The 19518-nt window shown below is 37.8% G+C and overlaps 1 protein-coding gene and 1 pseudogene across 2 annotated transcripts in view; one reads left to right on the top strand and one right to left on the bottom strand.

Moving 5' to 3' along the window:
- The first annotated feature begins 3101 nt into the window (after nt 1-3101).
- Nucleotides 3102-3885, top strand: LOC118921100 (ras-related protein Rab-5B-like; annotated as a pseudogene).
- Nucleotides 3886-6747: 2862 nt separating this feature from the next.
- The window catches only part of DYNC2H1 (dynein cytoplasmic 2 heavy chain 1), a 330688-nt gene continuing 317917 nt past the window's right edge, over nt 6748-19518 (bottom strand). For both annotated transcript variants that reach the window (XM_057490362.1, XM_057490363.1), the window contains 2 exons: nt 14606-14722; nt 6748-6939 (listed from right to left, as the gene is read on the bottom strand). In XM_057490362.1, coding sequence (XP_057346345.1) covers nt 6781-6939; nt 14606-14722 — 276 coding nt within the window. In that variant the 3' untranslated portion in view covers nt 6748-6780. The remainder of the gene's footprint in view (nt 6940-14605; nt 14723-19518) is intronic.

Here is a 19518-nt window from a genome sequence, read left to right as displayed (position 1 = left end):
CCCCTCCCCAGACAGCCTGTCCTGAGAAGCAGCATTTCAAATGCCTCCTAGAAGAGGCTGTCCAAATGGAGCGGTAAGTTATGGTGAGTAACAAGTGGCCACCTCCTCGGTAATGCTCCCTGGTACTGCCCGCCTCCTTCACTGCCTTACTCCCTGTCCCCTCATCCTGCACCCCTGGAAAGTGGAAGCAAAACAGCCTTTGACCTCAGGCTCTGCTCTCTAGGCACAGCCAGGCTAAGTCTTTGATCAGTTTTCTGTTTGCCCAGGGAACCATCCTTAAAGTTAGTGTCTTAAAACAACAAAGGTTATTAGGTCTTGGGACTCTGTTGGTTGGGTGCTCTGGCCTGAGTTACCTCCTGAGGTCACACTTAGCTGGAAGTTAAGCTGGGGCTGGATTTAATTAGTTCCACGCAAGTAGCCAAGACTCCCCACTGGGTCTTTCTCTTGCTGTAATTCTCCAGTCTCGTTCACAAGGAGCCAGCAACCCGGAGGAGGGGGACAGGAAGCTGCAAGAACTCCAAAGGCTCAGCGTCAGAAGACTCACGACATCACTTCTGTTGCTTCTGATTAGTCAAAATAAGTCATCAGGCCAGGTTTGAGGGGTGCAGCCAGGGGGATAGAGCAGCACAGGCGCACAGCAGAGAGCTGTGGGCACAGGAAGACACCTCGCTAAGGGGCAGTATGAAATCAACCCAAATCCTCTCTCAAAAACCTCAGTCTTAATAACGTATTATTTGGGGGAAGTCATACCACACAAGTGATTATGCAGCTTCTACAGGAACACATGAAGCAGGATAAAAGGAAGGAGCCACCTGCAATCTTACTTTTAACATGGAATCCTTCCTGCTTTTACTATGTTGTTTACGGCTGGGCTTGCTTGCCATTATTAATTGCTCAGGTTGCAAATAAGCTCATCAGGTCTGAAGGAGGAAAAACAGCACCTAGGCCTGGGCCTTTTAGCATGCTAAAGTGAATCTTACACATTACAAATGATTAGCATAATAAAAACATGGGCTACTTTCCTTTATCTGGGGAATATTAACTAATCTTACTGAAGAAGGACTCCAGAGCTTAATGTTTAGCATGGAACTTTGGTAGGGGGTTTCCTTGCATGTTGCTACACTGCTCTGACCTCCAGGCCCTCACCCTACTCTGACTACACCCACGATTCCTGTCTCAACACCTCTACCTATCCACTCATGAGGCCCCCATTATCTAAAATATGCTTCTCTGCCTTCGCTTGTTATTTAAATTCTTTAAAGCTCAGCTCTGTCCTACTCTGTCCCTTTCCCTAGGAAAGAATTTTTTACCTCTGTGGTCCCACAGGACTTCTTTTTATCTACATTACTTAGCACACTGTATGATAGTTTCATATCTGTCTCTGCAGTTAGACCATTCATTCATTCAACAGATATTAGTGAGACACCTGTTTTGTGCCAGGTATGGTTATAGGACATAGAAATACCCTAGTGGAAAATGGACTATGAAGACAAGAATGTATTTCATAGGTCCTTCTATCTTTACTTCTTAGCACAGGATCTAAAATATAGCATCCAGAAATACTTTGTCAGTTAGCAATGTATTGTCTCTCAGCTCCACACTCATTTCCAGATATCACTTTGATATCTGTTCTGTAATAATACATGGAACTTGTGCATAAAATTGTAATATTTCCAAAATATCTCGCCTGGCTTTAGTGCATCTGCCTATCAATAGGCATTCCTCAGGGGTGGAGAGCAGTAGTTCACCTCTATATCAATGGGTAATTACCTGGGCAATGGAGGGCTTACCTGAACCTGAGAGGTGAGGGGGAGGGCTGGTCTGCCTCTGCTAGAGCAGGAAAGAGAAACAGCTCTGGATCGCAGTTTGTAAGCAATAAACGGGTTTTAAACTTTATTTCTCCCTTTGACTTATTTTGGTTTTTAGAGGTATTTTTCCACAGGGTTTCCTCTCCCCAAAGGAACAGAACTCCTTTAGGCCTTTCCCTTTATGACGATGAGCATGATGTTAAGCTTTCTCAGTAGAGAAAACGGGAGGGACATTGCAGGAGGAAGGGGCTTTTGCTGCTGGTTCCAGCAGCTACAGCACTGGTCAGGGGAATGGATGGGAGGAAAGCAGTGCTCTTCCCCAGCCATGCACCCAGAACGTGGCACTTGTTGATGCTGCAGCCCCAAACCAGTCTAGTATTCATCTTCTTGCAGCTCTCTCAACACACCCGCTGTGTGACTGAAGCCCTTTGTCTGACCTGGAACTCCCACTCCCTTAGGCTGCTCACAGCCTACCTCGTGGCAATGGTTGGCTTGCCTTTGCCCAGAGAGTTGTTTCCTGCTTGCATGGAACTGCAGACAAGCTGTGGCCGAGGAAAACCAGTGAACTTCAGTCATTCAAAAGGCTGCAGCTCTACCTTCTCCAATGAGGTCTGCACTCCAGGCTGTAACTCCAGGGAAAGGAAATCTTGGGGCCAAAATACCTTTAAAACTGAAATCAGTCAAAAGGAGAAATAAAGTTTAAAACCTGTTTATTGCTTACATATTGCAGTCTGAGGCCATTTCCCTCTCCTGCTCCAGCAGGAGCAGACAAGACCTCCCCCCAACCTCTCAGGTTCAGAAAAACCCTCCATTGCCCGGGTAATTACCTACTGATATGGAGATGAACTTTTTCTACCCCTGAGGAACCCCTGTTGATATGTAGATGCACTAAAGCCAGGCCAGAAATTCTGGAAATATTACAATTTTACCCACACAGGCTTTGAAGTTTCCCCTTTTAAGTTTGTTCTTCCTTGGGCACTTCCCTTAGCCTTAGAAGTACCAAACAGTTTTCTTACATCTTATACTTTAATAAATCTTGATTTAAACAGGGATGTTTCATGTAAGGATTTTTTTGTTGTTGTTTGTTGTTTGTTTGGTCTCCTGCTTGGACCCAGATTGATACTGATGATAACACAATTAAAAGTAGTTAGGAATTCTGAATACAATTCAAATTGCTCAAATTCTAAAATTTGAATATAATATATAGGAGGGAAATGGAGCCCCAGGACTGTTGAAGCCTGAAAGTCCCCTCCCCTACCCTCTCCTCCTTTGCTGCTTTGTGGCATCCCCACCCCCTGTACCCTTTCCCACTCTGATAATCTAGTCATGACCAGCAGAGGCACAGCCAGGCCCAAAGGGCAGCCCCAGGCCAGCAAAATATGCCAGTTCAAATTGGTCCTGCTGGATGAATCTGCAGTGGGGAAGTCTGGCCTGGTATCACGCTTTGCCAAAGGGCAGTTCCATGAGCACCAGGAGAGCGCCACTGGAGCGGCCTTCCTCACCCAGTCTGTTTGTCTGGATGACACAACAGTCAAGTTTGAAATCTGGGACGCAGCTGGGCAGGAGCAGTACCATAGTTTGACTCCCATGTACTACCGAGTTGCCCACACTGCAATTGTGGTTTATGACATTACTAATCAGGAAACCTTTGCCTGTGCAAAGACACGGGTGAAGGAACTGCAGCAACAGGCCAGTCCTAGCATTGTCATCGCCCTGGCAGGGAACAGGCTGACCTGGCAGATAAGCGCATGGTGGAGCATGAGGAGGCCCAGGCGTATGCAGATGACAACAGCTTATTGTTTACGGAGATGTCAGCCAAGGCAGCTATGAATGTGAACGATCTCTTCCTAGCAATAGCTAAGAAGTTGCCAAAGAGTGAACCCCAGAATCTGGGGGTGCAGCAGGCTGAAGCCAGAGTGTGGATCTCCATGAGCAGTCCCAGCAGAACAAGAGCCCGTGTTGTAGTAACTGAGAGGGTGCTAGCAGCAAGCAAGCATGGAGCTTGCAAGAAAGCTAAGAAGTGGCCTCCAGCCCTACCCTCAGCGCACAGCCCCTGTGGGAACAGCACACTGAGCCCCAGCTCCCAGGGGCGGCCTCCTGACGGCTCCGTCATGGCACTTCTTAACGCTTCAGCAGCCAACACCTGGCAGCTGTTGCCATTGGCCTCCTGCCCCTACGCTGGGGCTTGGGGGTCAGATCCCCCAGGATTTACCTTCCAAAACAAACTTTCTTCACTTTGTATTATAGGTACAAGACAGTGACCTACTTATCTTTCCTCCTCCTCCTCCCCATTTTTTCAGAAAACACTTTTTGTCTCCTGCCCCGTTCCCTTCTGCTTTTGGTCAATATCTGTTCTTGATCCCCTTTTCCTCCTCTTTCCAGGATGGAGGTGATGAACCCAGGAACTGAGGATGGAGGTTTTCAGTACAGTCACATTAAGGGCCCTGGGGGAGAGTAAGGCTCAGCGCTGGACATAGTAAGGACACATCTGTTTGTTTTTATTTGGTTGGAGTTGCTCGTATTTGAAGACACTGCAGTATCCATGAGTTGTCCTTGGGGGATGTTTCTAAGTAGAGGTGAGAATGGGAAGGCAAGCTCTCGGGTACCAGGCGGGAGTCACATTGTTGGCTTACTGGGCAGAGGGGGAGGGGGAGGTGCAGTGTCATCTGTGGCTCTGGAATTGTACCAAGGCCTGTTTCCACCTTACCCAGCCTCTTAGGTAGCTTCTCCCCCACACTGGGGGGGACTCTGGACCCTGAGTCCTCCGAAGAACCTCCAGTGGTTGCCTGCATCTCTGGCTCTGCTGTGATCTAATTAGAGGAGGGACTAGTTTCTGATACCCATCCTCTGATTTATACATACGCATTTTCTTTTCTCTCTGGCCTTTAGATGGCTTCAGCCCAGCCACTATATCCCCTGCAGTTTGCACTTTGATGGTAGCTCAGTTGGGATACTTGTTTTATATGGGTTTGATTGGTTTATCTGCTCCCTCACCTTCTTAATTAAATGGAATCTGAGAGCAGTCAGTAGCAGCTACCCAAACCAGTCTCCCCTGCTTGCTTCCTCCAGGTCTAATCCTTAAGCTGTATTCTTGCCAACCTAGCTCTCCAGTATAGGTTTGCCTTTCCTGGGGAATCAACTGAGCACCTGGAGAGCAGGCTCGGCTAGCACGGGCCTGGAGAGCAGGCTCGGACAGCACAGGCCATAGCACGGGAGTGAAAGGGTCAGGCAAGAGGGAGGTGTTTTTTATCCATTCCTAGTGTTCACATTCAATTTGATCTGCCCTTTACCATGTCTTTTCTACTTCCCTGTAAATAGGTATGATCTTTGTTCCTACTGTACAGTCTGTTCTGTCTCCTCCGTGCCATCAGGGACTATTTCTTTTCTCTTTGTTAATATCTTCAGTTTAGTGCCTCCGTCCTTATCCCCATACCCCCCCACCCCCATGCAACCAGTGGTTTAATCCACGTACCACGAGGGGCTAGTACCACAGAGGCCTACCCGAGGCCCCTTCATATCCTGACCTGACAACTGGCACTGAAGGTCCCTCACAGCTGTCTCCCATCACCAGAGTACCTTGGTCCTTTCTAAATCTCTACCCTTTTTTCACATTCCTCATCAGGTGTTTTAGGATGTCACTGGGAAGCCATCAGGGCAAGAGAGAATTCTACACTTGTTCTAGCCCAGAGTTTTGAGAAAACAGAGGGAAGTGAGATCAGAAAGGTCACAGTGACTTAAGATGGAACCTTTCCACCCTTTAGGCTTGCAGACCACCTTCTGTCCCAGAGCCCCAGAGAAATCCATGACCCTGAGAGTCTGAAGGACCCAGCTGAGGTTCTTCCACTTAGATCTCAATTCTCTTCCTTCTCCAGGGGCAGCCTGACTCCCCATGGCCCTGAGACACACATACATTTCCCCCTTCCTTTCCTAGCACCCACTAACCCCCAAAGCACCCAGTGCATCCTTACAAGTGGAAGAACTAGGATGGCCTTCTTAAGTCTCTTAGAAATGAAGTTCTTGCTCTGTGCAGCTTTCTCTGAGAACAGGAGTGGAAATGTTGCATTGCCTTGGGGCTGGGAAGCCATTTCTCCAGGCCTCTTCTCCTCTCCGCCCCCGGGAGGAACAGGATCGGCCTGAGCTTCTGGGCCCGTCTGCTGCCTGCCTTTGCGCTCATCAGCTCTGGGCCTTCCTTTGAGCTCTGTTTGGCTTGGAGACACTTAGTTTTTATTTCCAGCTTTTCTTTTTCTTCTTCTCATCACTTTTTTTTTTGTCAGGGTTGGGGGGAGAGTTTTTGTTTTTTTGGAGTTTTTTTGTTTCTAAGAAAGCATTTGCTTTTTCCCCCCTTTCCTCCTCCTTTCCCAACATAACAATTGTGGTGACAGAATGTGACTGCTGATGTACCGATGTATCTAATGTAAGTAAAGAAGGAAAAAAAGTGTACAAAAAAAAAGAATATGATATATATTTGTTTCTAGTCATTGCAGAATTTTACTGTTTTATAGAGATATATGCTAAAAAGTCATATACATACGAAATTATTACTCTTCATAATTTGTAAAATTTTTATCCTGGTTTCTGTGGATTTCTTTGAGATGGAAATCATGGAAAACTGAAAAAATCCATACTATATTTTATTAATGGATACAAAAATGATAGCCAAATATTTATACTAATTCCTTAAATAAACTGTTTTAACCCTCTTACCTAAAACACTGGAAAACTGAACTGCATCACAGAAATATTTAATGTTATAAGGGGAATACTCCACTTTAATGTTACCTCCATTAACTTGTTACTTAAAAGGTGCACTGTGCCACCACTACCAACTAACATAAAAACAGTGAGATCAGGAACACAGGGTAGGTAACTAGATGCTAATATTTTGAACATTCAAATATAGACTGACCAGATATTTTATTTGCAGCTTAAAGAATGTTTGTTTTGCCAAGACAGCTTTTATTATCATTAGATTCTACTGATTTTTTAGAAACAGAGCTGCTCCACACTGAATCCACTGGTCTTGGTTGCTCCCACATGGAACATCGATGTTGGTCACCACACGATCCCTCTCAGCACTTGCGTAAATAGGCAAAGACATGCACTCATCAGGAGAATAGGGGCCATTAACACCCTGTTTGAAAAGAATTAATTTGGTTTTAAAATAGAGCAATGTACAGTTTTGAGGCAGATCATTAGATAACCAAAGATAAAAGTGAAACCCTCCCAAATTACATTTGATTTTATTATGAAATAATAAAGGCCAGCATAATAAATCCGCATCAAGTAACTCCACACCATCCAGCTGCAACAATCATCAGCTCACGGCCGGTGGTTTCATTTACGACCTTCGCCTACTGCCAAACACTGGAGTATTTTGAACCTATTACCACACATGACAGTATTAATAATTCTTCAATATCATCTTACGTCCATTATCTCATTATTCTTTTTTTTTTTTTAAAGACTTTTTTGTTAGAACCATGGTTCAAATAAAGCCCATACTTCGCAGTCTGTTGCTGTGTCTTAGGTTTCCTAAACGTATTGGTCTTTCCTCCTTTTTCCTCACAATTTGTTTTCTGAAGAAACTATATCAAAGAGTTCCCCAGGGTTACATGTGCATGGTTTCATGCTGTTTCTGTTTGCTGTATTCTTGTAAACTGGATCAGGAGGTGAACTCAGACTGAGATGTGATTTTTGGCAAAATAGATGCATTCTTCTATCAAGAGACATATGATCTGATGTTGGGACAACTCTCTTTTAAGGTCATTGATGAGCATTATTACATTCAAGGTTATAAAATGATAACCTAATTCTATCATTCCTCTTTCATTCCCAGGCAGAAATAGATCTATAAAGAGAAACTTCTACTTATCAATCTTTTGATTACCATGAGGTACAGTTCATATAGGAAAGGCTGGATAAATGCTAATTTCCCTTTATTTATGTGCTTTCAATGAATTTGTTCCCTAATATACTGTAAATGCAATCAATGACTACCCCCACTTCCTTTTAAAATTATCACTATAAACTGGTGGACTTCAACAAATTTGGTGTGTTTCAATCCAATATAATTATCATCTTACTGATGTTCAAATTTTAAACCTTTGTGCAGTAGGAAATTTTTAAGAAGGCTCTTGAGTTTGCTTTTGTTTTTGATATTTCACTAGTTGTCCTTAATAGCTTTCCTGCTGTCTAGCATGCCAGGATGTAACATAGCTTGTCTTACACACTTCCTGTCTCAGAAATCAAATTAGTCATTACTTGGAGGATCCTTGGTTTCTTGAATGGTAACTGGTATTAGAGATAGTAAACTGGGTGCTGGGAATAATCTATCATTCTACTTCTAGGACTTTTCAGTGACTGGTGATTAGAAATACATATTTTTTTTACAAGAAAAAACACCATGAATTCATAATAGTATTTCTAATTCAAATTTAGGATTAATGTTTTTACTGAATTTACATAATTGTATTCAGTGAATGGATTATTTCTTAAGAGTTGGGATGAAACTTAAGAGAAAAGTTAGACTAATTCTGGAATCTTACAGGTGATAAATCAGAAACCACAGAGAATTCGCCATGGTAACCTAGTTAGGAAGTGGCAAAGGTGCCGTAGAGAGTGCAATTGAGAAAAGGTTTTGGCATATGAGTAACACCACCTAAAGACTGTTATTCTGCTGCTTTTCAAAAAAGACAATAGCATTTGTGGAAATAAATTATTTTCAGGCATTGGACTATTTATTTGTCTAGGATAAAAGTAATTTTTTTCTCTCCACCTGGAAAAATTAAATCAAACATTCTATTTTTAAGTCTAAGTGGTCATTATAAGAAATTTCAGCTATTTTTTTCCTATCTCCATCTCTCTCACACACACATTCATTCCAAATCTTAACCTGATTTACATATAAAAGAATTCATTCTTTATGAAGAATCACTGTCCAAATAAAAAGATGACTTTTTTCCCCCTGAATCTTCCTAATTTTTCTCTGTTTCAATTGATGACTCTGTCATTCATCCATTTTATGTGCTGATGGTGTGCCCAGAATTTATAAAGGCTAAGCATTAAAACATTCACCCAAATAGAAAAAATGATAATCTTTGAAGCACAAAGTTTAGGAAACAATATACATATCAAATATATAGAAGTAATTTTTGGAAAATGATTATTTTAGAAAATCAAAATAAACAAAATACTACTGAGATAAGTTAGCCTGACAAGGACGAATAGAGAATGAATCATGAGTTCGGTCTCAGAAAAAATACAGGATTTGGAGTAAAGAGAATTTTCAACCATTATTTGTCATTGACTAATCTCTTCTCTCTTCCCCAATTCTGCTTAAATGGCAAAGCTTTAGGATTCAGAAATTCCTGTAATTTCCATACCTCCTTAGCCATTACCTAAAGTTAATAACCTAATGCAGACTTTCATTAGGTGTTACCTTTAAACTCTTTAGCAAAGAGCACACGAACGTTACATGTTTGTTGGACAGAAATGATATGAACCTATGAATGCTTATTTATAATCCAAGGAAAGGTCTGAAATTATCTTCCTCTGCCACCTGATATTTGCTTTGCTTCCCATAACTTCTATGGTCAAAAATGAAAAATATTGAAATGTTTTACAATGTTATGCTTTTCTATTCAGAAGATTTTCTCTGTATCTCTTCATTTTACTGCCAAGCAATTTTCTCTTTAAATTAGAAACTCAACAGTAATGCAAAACTGATTTTTTGCATGTTCACTAAAAATGATTTTGTATATACTTCTATCCTTTCCAACCTGCTTTTGATTGTGGGCTTTTTGTTTTAAAGTGAGGGTACAAATCTTTCTACCAAACCTACAGTGGTTTTAAAGCAAAGCACCACAAAAATTGCTTGTTAAAGTTTGCTTCTTAAAATTTTGCTTGTCACTTCTCAAAGTCTCTTAAATGGTGGATGCTGTAATGTTCTGTAGAAAAGTTTAGTGGACTTGCTCTTAGGTCACCAATAAAAGATTCAAGTAGCAGAGCAAAGTACTGTGGCACTCTCACTGCTAGCACAATACCTTGTGCAGACAGAAGTTTCATGAATGTTGTTTAACTGAATTAAATTCTTATGACACAATTTCCTCTTTAATATCTTTCTCTTAACAGCAAATCCTAAGACCCTTCTGAGCTGAAATATTTGGATGAAACTAAAATTTTATTAACCATCTACACATACACTAAATGCTCAACTAATGCAAAACAGGAGATATATTAGGAAGATTTCAAATGTTATATGACATGTAAACAAGTTAATTTGACATTAAAATTTAATAATTTAAAAATCTACATATTATAATGAATCTAAAGTAGTTAATATGTTCATAGACCCTACTTTATTAGAAGAGAAACTTGTCTAGTTAGCTTAGTTCATAATAATGAGGCTAAAGTTTTCAATTTCATACTCATGCCTCTGCCCCAGGCAAAGTGACTTAAAAATACTACAAATAGCAGGCAATATATTAACATTTAAAGAAGACAATGCACTTTACAAAGGCAAATGGTATATTTGGTGTCACTTAGTCAGAAAACCAAAGAAAATAACAAAATAACACCAGAAATCCTAAACCAAACAAAATTACGAGGTTGATTATGTTAACTATCTGGCCAGTTATCAACTCAATTTCACTACAAAAAAATACATATGAAGGTAAAGCAAAATACATTTCTCATCAGTTTATGTATAAAGTCCAACTAACTTATTCTAACACATACTTTCTGAATGTTTATGAATCCAGTCAATAAACAGCTATTTTTTAGAAAAGGAAATGTTAGGAAATCAGAGCTTTAATACACATAAAAGTGGAATAACTTAGTAGTGCAACTCTTGAAAAAAATGATCTCAAAACAGGAAACACAACAACTTACCAACAATGACTATTTTGAAAGACTTAGTTCTGTCACGAATGTCCAGTACTCTTTCAAATGTATTTTGGCAGAGAAATACTTCCCTTGTATTTTTTAAAAATACAATGCTAACAACATTGCTTTTATAATAAGTCCTTAAGGAAAAAAGGACTGTCACATAGAAAAGATATTAAATATTTATTATTTTTAAACAAGAGTGCATACAAGGCAGAGCTTTCAGCATATACTTTCTAATAAAATGATCATATTTTAATATATATAAAAGTAATATAAAGACTTTTTGTGAGTAGCTTGTGGAATCATTTTATAGCCATATTTTCTTTGGGAATTAAATTGTTTCTGAAGTTGAATTCTCAATTGTGGTTCCTGTTGGAAGGTCTAGGCAGTGGGGTCCAGGCTGATTCAAGTCTTCTCTGTTGCCACAGGGCTGATAGACCCTAAGTAGCATTCTTTAATGGAAAAACAGAACAAGGGCAAACTGAGTTCCTGTGGATATCAGAGCAAGGAAGGCATCATCTAAGACTGATCTACTGTCTAAGCAGTGTTTCCCACACTACTACATGGAACACTAGATCCAGAGGAAGGATGGGGAGTAGAGGCATGAAAAGGTATCAGGTGATCTTCGGGACTTCTCAGAGTTTTTAATATTGTAAAATACAACATGAATTTCCGAGGGCAGGGAATACCGGGTTTATTAAATTTGTTTACTAAAGAACAATTTTGCACAGAGAATACTTTTTGGGAAATACTTTGGAGAAAGTGAATGCTTTTGGGGGTAAAATCCCTTAAGGGTATCTTAATTTGGATCCATATTAATTTAACCACCAGTATTGAGCTGGAACTGGAGCAACGTTAAGAATCTGCATCACAGTGGAATGAATGTATAAGTGAGTAATGTGAGTACAGGCCGTATCATCTTAGTGCACAGAGGTAATGGTAAATGCAATTAGTAGGAAAACATTTTCACCAGCATTTCACTTGTAAGTCTCCTTGAGAATTCCTAATTCTAACTTCGTTGGTTGGCAGACATTGCGTTTATAATAGAAGCAGTGGTAGAGCTCCCTCCTCTCCCCAGTGAAAGTTTTGCTGCTCATGTCCTTTGTTAAGTATTACCAGGTATGAAACCAATGTCAAAGAAGTGCTTTGATCTTCTGCAACCTAAAATGTTCTTTAAAAAATGGAGGTGGTATCTACCCAAAGCAATGTTGTACAAATACTGGGTTGCTGGGCATGTTTCTGCTGAAGTGAAGCTACTCGGGACTATTAGGGGTCAGGTAATATTGTGGAAATTATTTGATCCAACTTTATCAAAGGATCCTGGACTTCTCCAATACAGTAGCTACCACAGTAAATGGCAAAAGCAGTTCTTTTTACTGGCTTATATACATTGATGTTGATGCTTCTTTCTTTTTTATGCTGGTTCCTTCCCTCCTAGTAAAATGCATTAAAATGTTTATGTTCCTCCCCAACCTTCAGATCTGTGAAACTTATTAAAAACATTTACAGTTGCTCTAAAAAAAAATGCTTTCTTGAACAAAATAGTGCTTAACTCAAGCAGAAGTTGGAGACTTTAATAGTTTATACAGAGTTGGCAAATTGTTTTATAAGGGGCCATATAGTAAGTATTTTCATATTTGTGGTTCATAAGGTCTCTGACATAATTACTCAACTCTGCAGTCTAAAAGCTGTCCCAGTATCTACATAAATGGGCATGGCTGTCTTGCAAAGAAAACTTCATTTGTGAACACTGAAATCTGAATTTCATATAATTTTCACATCATCACATATTCTAAATTTTTCAATTTAAAAATGTAAAAAGTACTCATAGCTCGCATGGCTATGAGCTGCATGAACACAGGCAGCCCACTGGACTGGCCTGTGGATGGCAGTTTTCCAAACTGGTTTATACAGTTATACAGTTAGATTGGCTCAGTATTTGGACCAAGATGTAAGAGAGAACTTGGATTTGAATCTTAGTTGCCTACCCAATAATGTTATCTTGGGAAAGTTACATAATCTTTTTAAGCTTCAGTTTTCCTAGTTTAAAATGGAGAGGATAATTCCTACTTCGAAATTTTTTGGAAGCTCTACTCATTTTGCATTTTAAATGCTTTGCACAGTGCTTGGTACATAAGCAATAAATATAAATGCTAAGTGTTATTGTTAAAACACTAGTGCTACCATTAAGGAACCCATAATAAAAATCACTTAACATGAGTTTCAGTTTCTTCATTAGCAAAACAAACTCAAACTCCACTCTACCAAACTCAAATGACTGCTATAAAAAGGGAAGTGTAATTGTATTTCACCGAGTCAATCATCCACCATCGACTGCTAAACTGATTTTCTGAAAATACAAATCAAATCTTACCACACTCTTGTTCTAAATTCATAATGGCTTTCTACTAACCCAAAGACAGAGGGATAAATTCTGAGTCTTGCAATATCATGCTGCTTTTCATAGCACCCAGTAAGACTGGCTCTGTGCATGACAACATGGCATTCAACTTATGGTCAATTACATGGGTATTGCTCAGGTCATTTTCTTCTGCATTTACGTCTACCTACTTATTCTCCATGTTCTATTTTTATTGCTGGGTTCCTGTAAGTGTGCCAATATATACATGTTCTTTTTTTTTTCTCTCAAGGTCATCATATGGCTTTTAACTTTTTAGCCAGAGAATTAACATTTCACACAATTTGGATTCATCTGAATTGACCTCTGTCATCATACACAACTTTCTACGTTACAGTTATAACCCTTAGCAATTTACAACCTTAACTTTTATATATAACTTTAAATTTGGTTCACACACCTAATGTTTGTAATCCATGTTTTTCCAACTTTTTGATATAAATTTCTTATAGGAATTAATAGCCAGATTGAAATAAAATTATTTCAACTTCTCCCTTCTCTGATATGCCTCTCTACTACCACAGAAAATGAAGCTGATAAGGGGAAAAATGGAGGGTTTGACAGAAACAGATGCCCTTTTAGACCAGAGGACGCTCCTTCAGCGCTCTTGGCAATGACTTTAATTCTTGCTATAGCTTTATTAGTTGTTTTTTCAAAATAAATATTCTTATGCTTTTGATTTTTATTTTATAAAGAGAATTACAATAATTGGAAAATCCAATGCATGATTTTTCTAGTGAGAAGACTCATTTTCTTGTAGTAAGTCATACATAAAATAGTTTTGTTGTTCATTAGCTATAGAATAAACCCCAAGTTACAGTTTTTAAAAGTTCTTTCAATAATTAAAGGTTTCAAAAAAGGAAAAAATTAACCGAGTAAGAGTAAGCATTTTTCAAGACTACTTTCTTCATCTGCCTATCAGCAGCATAGTGACACGGTATCAGATCAAAGCAGATTTACATTAACATCTTGATGCTGTCAGTTTCTGCATGCTTAAGTATGGAGAAGTTATCATACCTAGGTGAGCACACATTTCCTTATTTGAAAGTGAGAATAATATTATCTAACTTGCAGGGCTTCTCTGATGAGTATCTACCTATCTATCTATCTATCTATCTATCTGTGTACGTACATATATATATATATATATATATATATATATATATATATATATAAAACATTTAGCACATGGCTGAAAATAATAAGAACACAACATATTGTAGTTCATATTGAAGTGTTTTTTTCTTACCAGGCTATAAATCATTTAGAAATTAAAAACTATAATATTCTTCCCATAACAAAATGAAGATTTTAAAATGTCTTATCGCAGAAATTATAAAGGACACAATATTTTGATTGTAAACTTGTTCAAATTCAGGTAACATTATAAAGTAAACAAAAAATATATAGGTCAAGAATATCTTATTGAAAAGATAAAAATCTAAGAATGAATTGGTTAAACTAAAACCTGTACCTATTAAAAATGTATTACCTGTGGAATCCAGCCCATAAAACAAGGGGGGACTGATGACACAGTAGGAGAATCATGCTGATTTTCAGAAAGTCGATTTCCATCAAAACTGCATCCTTCCAGTAATAAGCCACTGATCTGCCACGGAAACATACAAACCATTCAAATATGTAGTCAAGCCTGAAATGTCAGGAGTTACAGAACTGTATCTAAAGAAAAAAGGTAACATTTTCTATTGTGACTATGTATTCCAAATAATAAGAAGACAAAGATTATAGTATTTTATCTGAGAATAAAAAAGGTGAAGACCTGCAAGGGAATTCACTGTAAACTTCCTTTAGGCTGAATTCTCAATATTAACCAATATTTTAGAATATATCAAATTCTAATATCTTACAAATATCATCAGTTATATAACTGCAGGTGCCTTGTCATAAGATTAATAAAAATATAATGGCAAAAGCCAAAAAGTTATTCTCCAGGAGGGGCAAAGAAAAAGCGTAATTAGGGACTAACAACATGTGCTCCCTGTTTGGAATTCTGAGGTCATTATTTTAGAAAGAATAGGATAAAGTTCAGAAAGTTGAATGCAAGAATTCTTGATATGACATGCAGAGCTGAAAGAATAAGGAAAGAAGAAAGAGTTAATCTCCTTTAAATTGATGTTAGTGTAAATTTAAGAAATTATGAAATGGAAATATAATTATTTTGGTAATATAAGTTTTATATTTCTTTAATGCTGCATAAACTAAAAGAATGAACACTTTTAATCTACCCTGAGTTTATCTAAAGGCAACAAATATTGGAGTCAGTACTTTGCATTGAGCCACAGCTGTATTCTCAGAACTTGATAGAAAACACAATCTTATAATGGTATATAGTACTATTAAGTTTTAGTGAAACTAAAAGTAAACTAAAGTACTACAGAATTTTAGAGTCTAAGAGAACACTTTAAATTGGAAGATTTAAACTTGTTTTCAGCTCTATGACAGTTTGGGAATGGTGTAGTTGTGTGGGAGTGTTGGGAGGGACGCCCTGACAAACAGTTCTAACAGCTGATTTTACAGTCCAGTTGCTCTACTATGGGAAAGATAAGCAATGTCTTTGTCAGTAAAAGAGATGGAATAAAAACAGAATTACTGAATACCCAAGTTCAATATTCTTTCTACAATACCACTGATATGATGACATACAGACCTTGTCAAAGGTTATTTTAGCCTTGAAAAAAATGAAAATTAAAGTTCAGACAGTACCAGCTAACTTCAGTGGTAGAAACTCTTGAGGCAAAATAATTCTTCTAAGGCTTCTTTTAGAAATTTCATGAAGTTTTGAGCTTAATTAATCTGTGTGGAAATTTGTAAAAGTAGTCCCATGGATAGTGCCACAGCTTGACTATGTAGTATGCATATGAGACATAAACTTACCATTTTCCTCTCCTAACCAGGGAGCCAAGGGGTGAGAAACACTATTCTCTGGAGCCGTATTTAATAATTGGCACTACTGACCATGTAGTTGCTTAAGCGGACACATGGGAGACAGTCCAGGCTCCTTTTCCTGAACTTCGACATGTTATCAACTACCAAATCCTGCCACTTCCAATATATATCTTCCAAATCTGTCCATATCTCTCCACACCCTCTATCACTACCTATTTTGGAATTCAAAGTAAATCTGTGGAATTAAAAGACACTCTAGTTCTTGAAAATGAAAACATAAGAATGTCGAAAAGCGATATGCTATTGCTTATACAATAAAATGATAATATATCAGAGATTGGGGTAGTATCAACAAATAGTACCTTTGTTCTAACTGGAGCTGCATTAAAGGAAGAGTAAAAGCAGGTAAGCCCCAAATATTACCTTTATCTCAGAAAAAGATAGTCTGAAAAATATACTAGGTCTCCAGCAAATGATTTCCTAATATAAAGCTCAAGAATTTGGTAGGCTTAGCTCCTAGTTGTAACAGCACCATGCTAAGCAGCCGGCTGTAGCAGGGCAGAGGCCGCCCTGGAGGAGTAGAGTGGACAGTGCGCCACCAGGGAGGCGGTGGCACCTGGCCCTGGGTTCCTGACTTAAACTCAATAATCAGATAAAGTGACTCCTTTCCTGGGAGGGGAGGAGAGAGAATCTAGCAGTATCAACATTAGTAAATATCCTTTCACACAGAAGAAAACAACACAAACAGGAAGAATTCCCCTCTAACAACATATTTAAAATATTTTGAAAATTGCTTGATATATTGTATGTGTGCAATAATGAGCTGTTACAGTTCATTTAATCTAATCTATTTTCTAATTTCTAGACACCTAGAATTATTTCCTATAGAGTATATCTATTTAAGTGAGGCAAAATAAATGTCCGAGTAGAAATTATTTAGATAAGTCCAATCAGAATACTTTTGCCTATATTAAACATTTATTAAATTATATTTAATATTTAACTTTGGAAAATACTTTCCAAATTTATTCCAGGTAATTGAGCCTAATCTATTTTTTCACTTAGACATCAAAGAGGTGATGTATTAGAGCATGCTTCTAATTTTATCAATGCTGTATTTTCACTCCCATTAAATATAAAGCATAGTAAAATGCTGTTTATACTTATACATCTATTTATAGAGCATACTTCATACTTTCTAATAAAAATTTTTTAGAAGTCCATTTTAGCCATTTGTGCCTCAGTATGCATAACACATATCACTTGATACAAATAAATAATTATTGAGATCAGAGCTCATTTGTTTACATTTTATTAAAAGAACCACATTGGTGAAGCTACCTCTTGATATCTGTGCAAATAAATGTACTATTTAAGTCAAATGCAAATAATTAAGTGAAGGTATCTAAATGTGCATGTCTTGTAATCATTTCCTGTAATTTTGGTTTTGCTTATAAATACATAGCTTTCTTCAATTCAACAGAAGAGAAACAGAATAAAATAATTAAACCAAAAAAAAAATCAGTACTCAAATAATGTTATTTTCACTTGAACCTCTGATTAAAACATCTGAAAACAGAGGAGCAATTGCAAAACTATGAGAAACAAAACATACATTTGACCTTGTTTACAGTTTCAAAACCACTTATTAAGGGATAGTGTGGATCAGGAAGACCATATGGTTTAAATATATTCCAAACAACTAACTAACATATCCCCCATCTATTTTGAAAGGGCTATTCATAAATATAATATCTTATTCAACTCTCAGCTTCTTACCCCAAAAGGGGTTAGCAGTAGTAACAGTAGTGACTGTTCACTGCAAACATGCCTTTTACTCTGCTGGGCCCTACTTCTGTTCACCATTTCCTACTTCTGGACTTGTAGCTCAATTGACCTGTATTTTCAGTTAATTGGTTTTGTTTTCTGTCCTGTTTCTGATGTAACAAGATACTTATATTGTATTTGAAGCCAGACTATGTTTGCGGTTTCCTCTTTTATATTTCATCTATCACTGTCATACATTCGGAACAGAGGGGATGAATCACAACCTCTCTGGGCCATCTCCACCAGAGGTTCTCAACTGTTTAAAATCAAAGTCAATCACATGATATAACTTAAAAGTGAGGAAAGGAAAATGGGTAGACAAATATCGTGGAGCATAACTATACCTTTTAGAATGAAAGAAAACCAAAGTTTGTACTGAATATGTTAGATCCATTTAATTATAAAAAGTTTTGAGAAAAAAATTGCCCTAAAATAGTAAAATTAATCTGCATGATGGCTTCATAGGTATGCCTGCTTATTAAAAAATTTATAAAGTTGTACTCTAAAATGTGAACAGTTTATTGTATGATGTAATACTTTGCTATAAAGGTTTATGAAAAAAAGATAGGTCAACATGAAGAGGCTCTACATGTAAGACAAAGTAGGGATAATTGTACATAAAAAGTGATAAATGCAATTTACTAAAACACATTAAATATATAAGCTCACACAACACTTAAAAACAAAGAAGAAATTTCATTGGACACTGAGGGAAACAGTGTTTCACTACCATAATCTGAATATCCCTAGTTTAAATGAAAAAAAAAAAGCATTTGTCCCTTATTTCCTATATAAAATGTATTACATGATGTCCAGGTAACCAAGTAGACTTAGTTAATGATGCTCCTTAGCAGAACAATTCTAGCTAATAAATATGGAAGGAATAACAGATTTAGAAAAATTAGTGTTGGAACTTCTAACGATTCAGCCAAAATCATCAATGGTTAAAACGGTTAACAGAAGAATGACAGGAAACCATACCATGAAGTAATCAGGCTTTCACAGCCTGTGCCCAGAGGTCAGTGTCAGCAGCAGCTGAAATAGGAAAACTACACATTGTGTGCCTTACTGTGTGCAAAATGAAGCACACAGCACCACCTACCTAGTATTTTTGCTTAAAGAAAAGGAAAGCGAATCTAATCAGGCCTCTGGAACTGACTTCCATTTTATAAGAAATGAGGGACAGAGGAACAGGTTTTATAATGACATCAGGAAGCAGAAAACATCAGGAACAGATGAATACAGAATGCAGATCACTCCCACCCGAGAGGGACCCTGCTTCTGTGACAAGCAGTGCTATGAAATAAGAGGAGTCTGATCAGATGTAAAATGACATACACATTATAACTAAGAGCAATGTTTGGGCCTTGTTTTGACCCTGATTTGAACAAATTATTGGAGAAGAGGTTTATTTTGAGTCAAACTGGTAAAACATCAGAGCATTGCTATGGACTGAGTATTAAATGGTATCAGGAATTACTGTTAACTTTCATATGTGTGTTAATTTGTTGTGTTTATTTAAGAAAATATTGTTTTTGTTTTTGAGAAATGAAGAAGTAAAATAAAATGATGCCTGGAATTTGCTTCAGCAAAGACAATTAAAAAAAAAAAGAAATATCTCTAAATCTTGAAACCTTTGAATATGTAGATTCGTTTTACTATTTTCTCTCC

Source organism: Manis pentadactyla, chromosome 13 (genome assembly GCF_030020395.1).
Source record: "Manis pentadactyla isolate mManPen7 chromosome 13, mManPen7.hap1, whole genome shotgun sequence".
In the NCBI taxonomy this organism is placed as follows: Eukaryota; Metazoa; Chordata; class Mammalia; order Pholidota; family Manidae; genus Manis; species Manis pentadactyla.
Note: the sequence above shows the minus strand (reverse complement) of the source record. Positions and strands in the feature narration are given on the sequence as shown.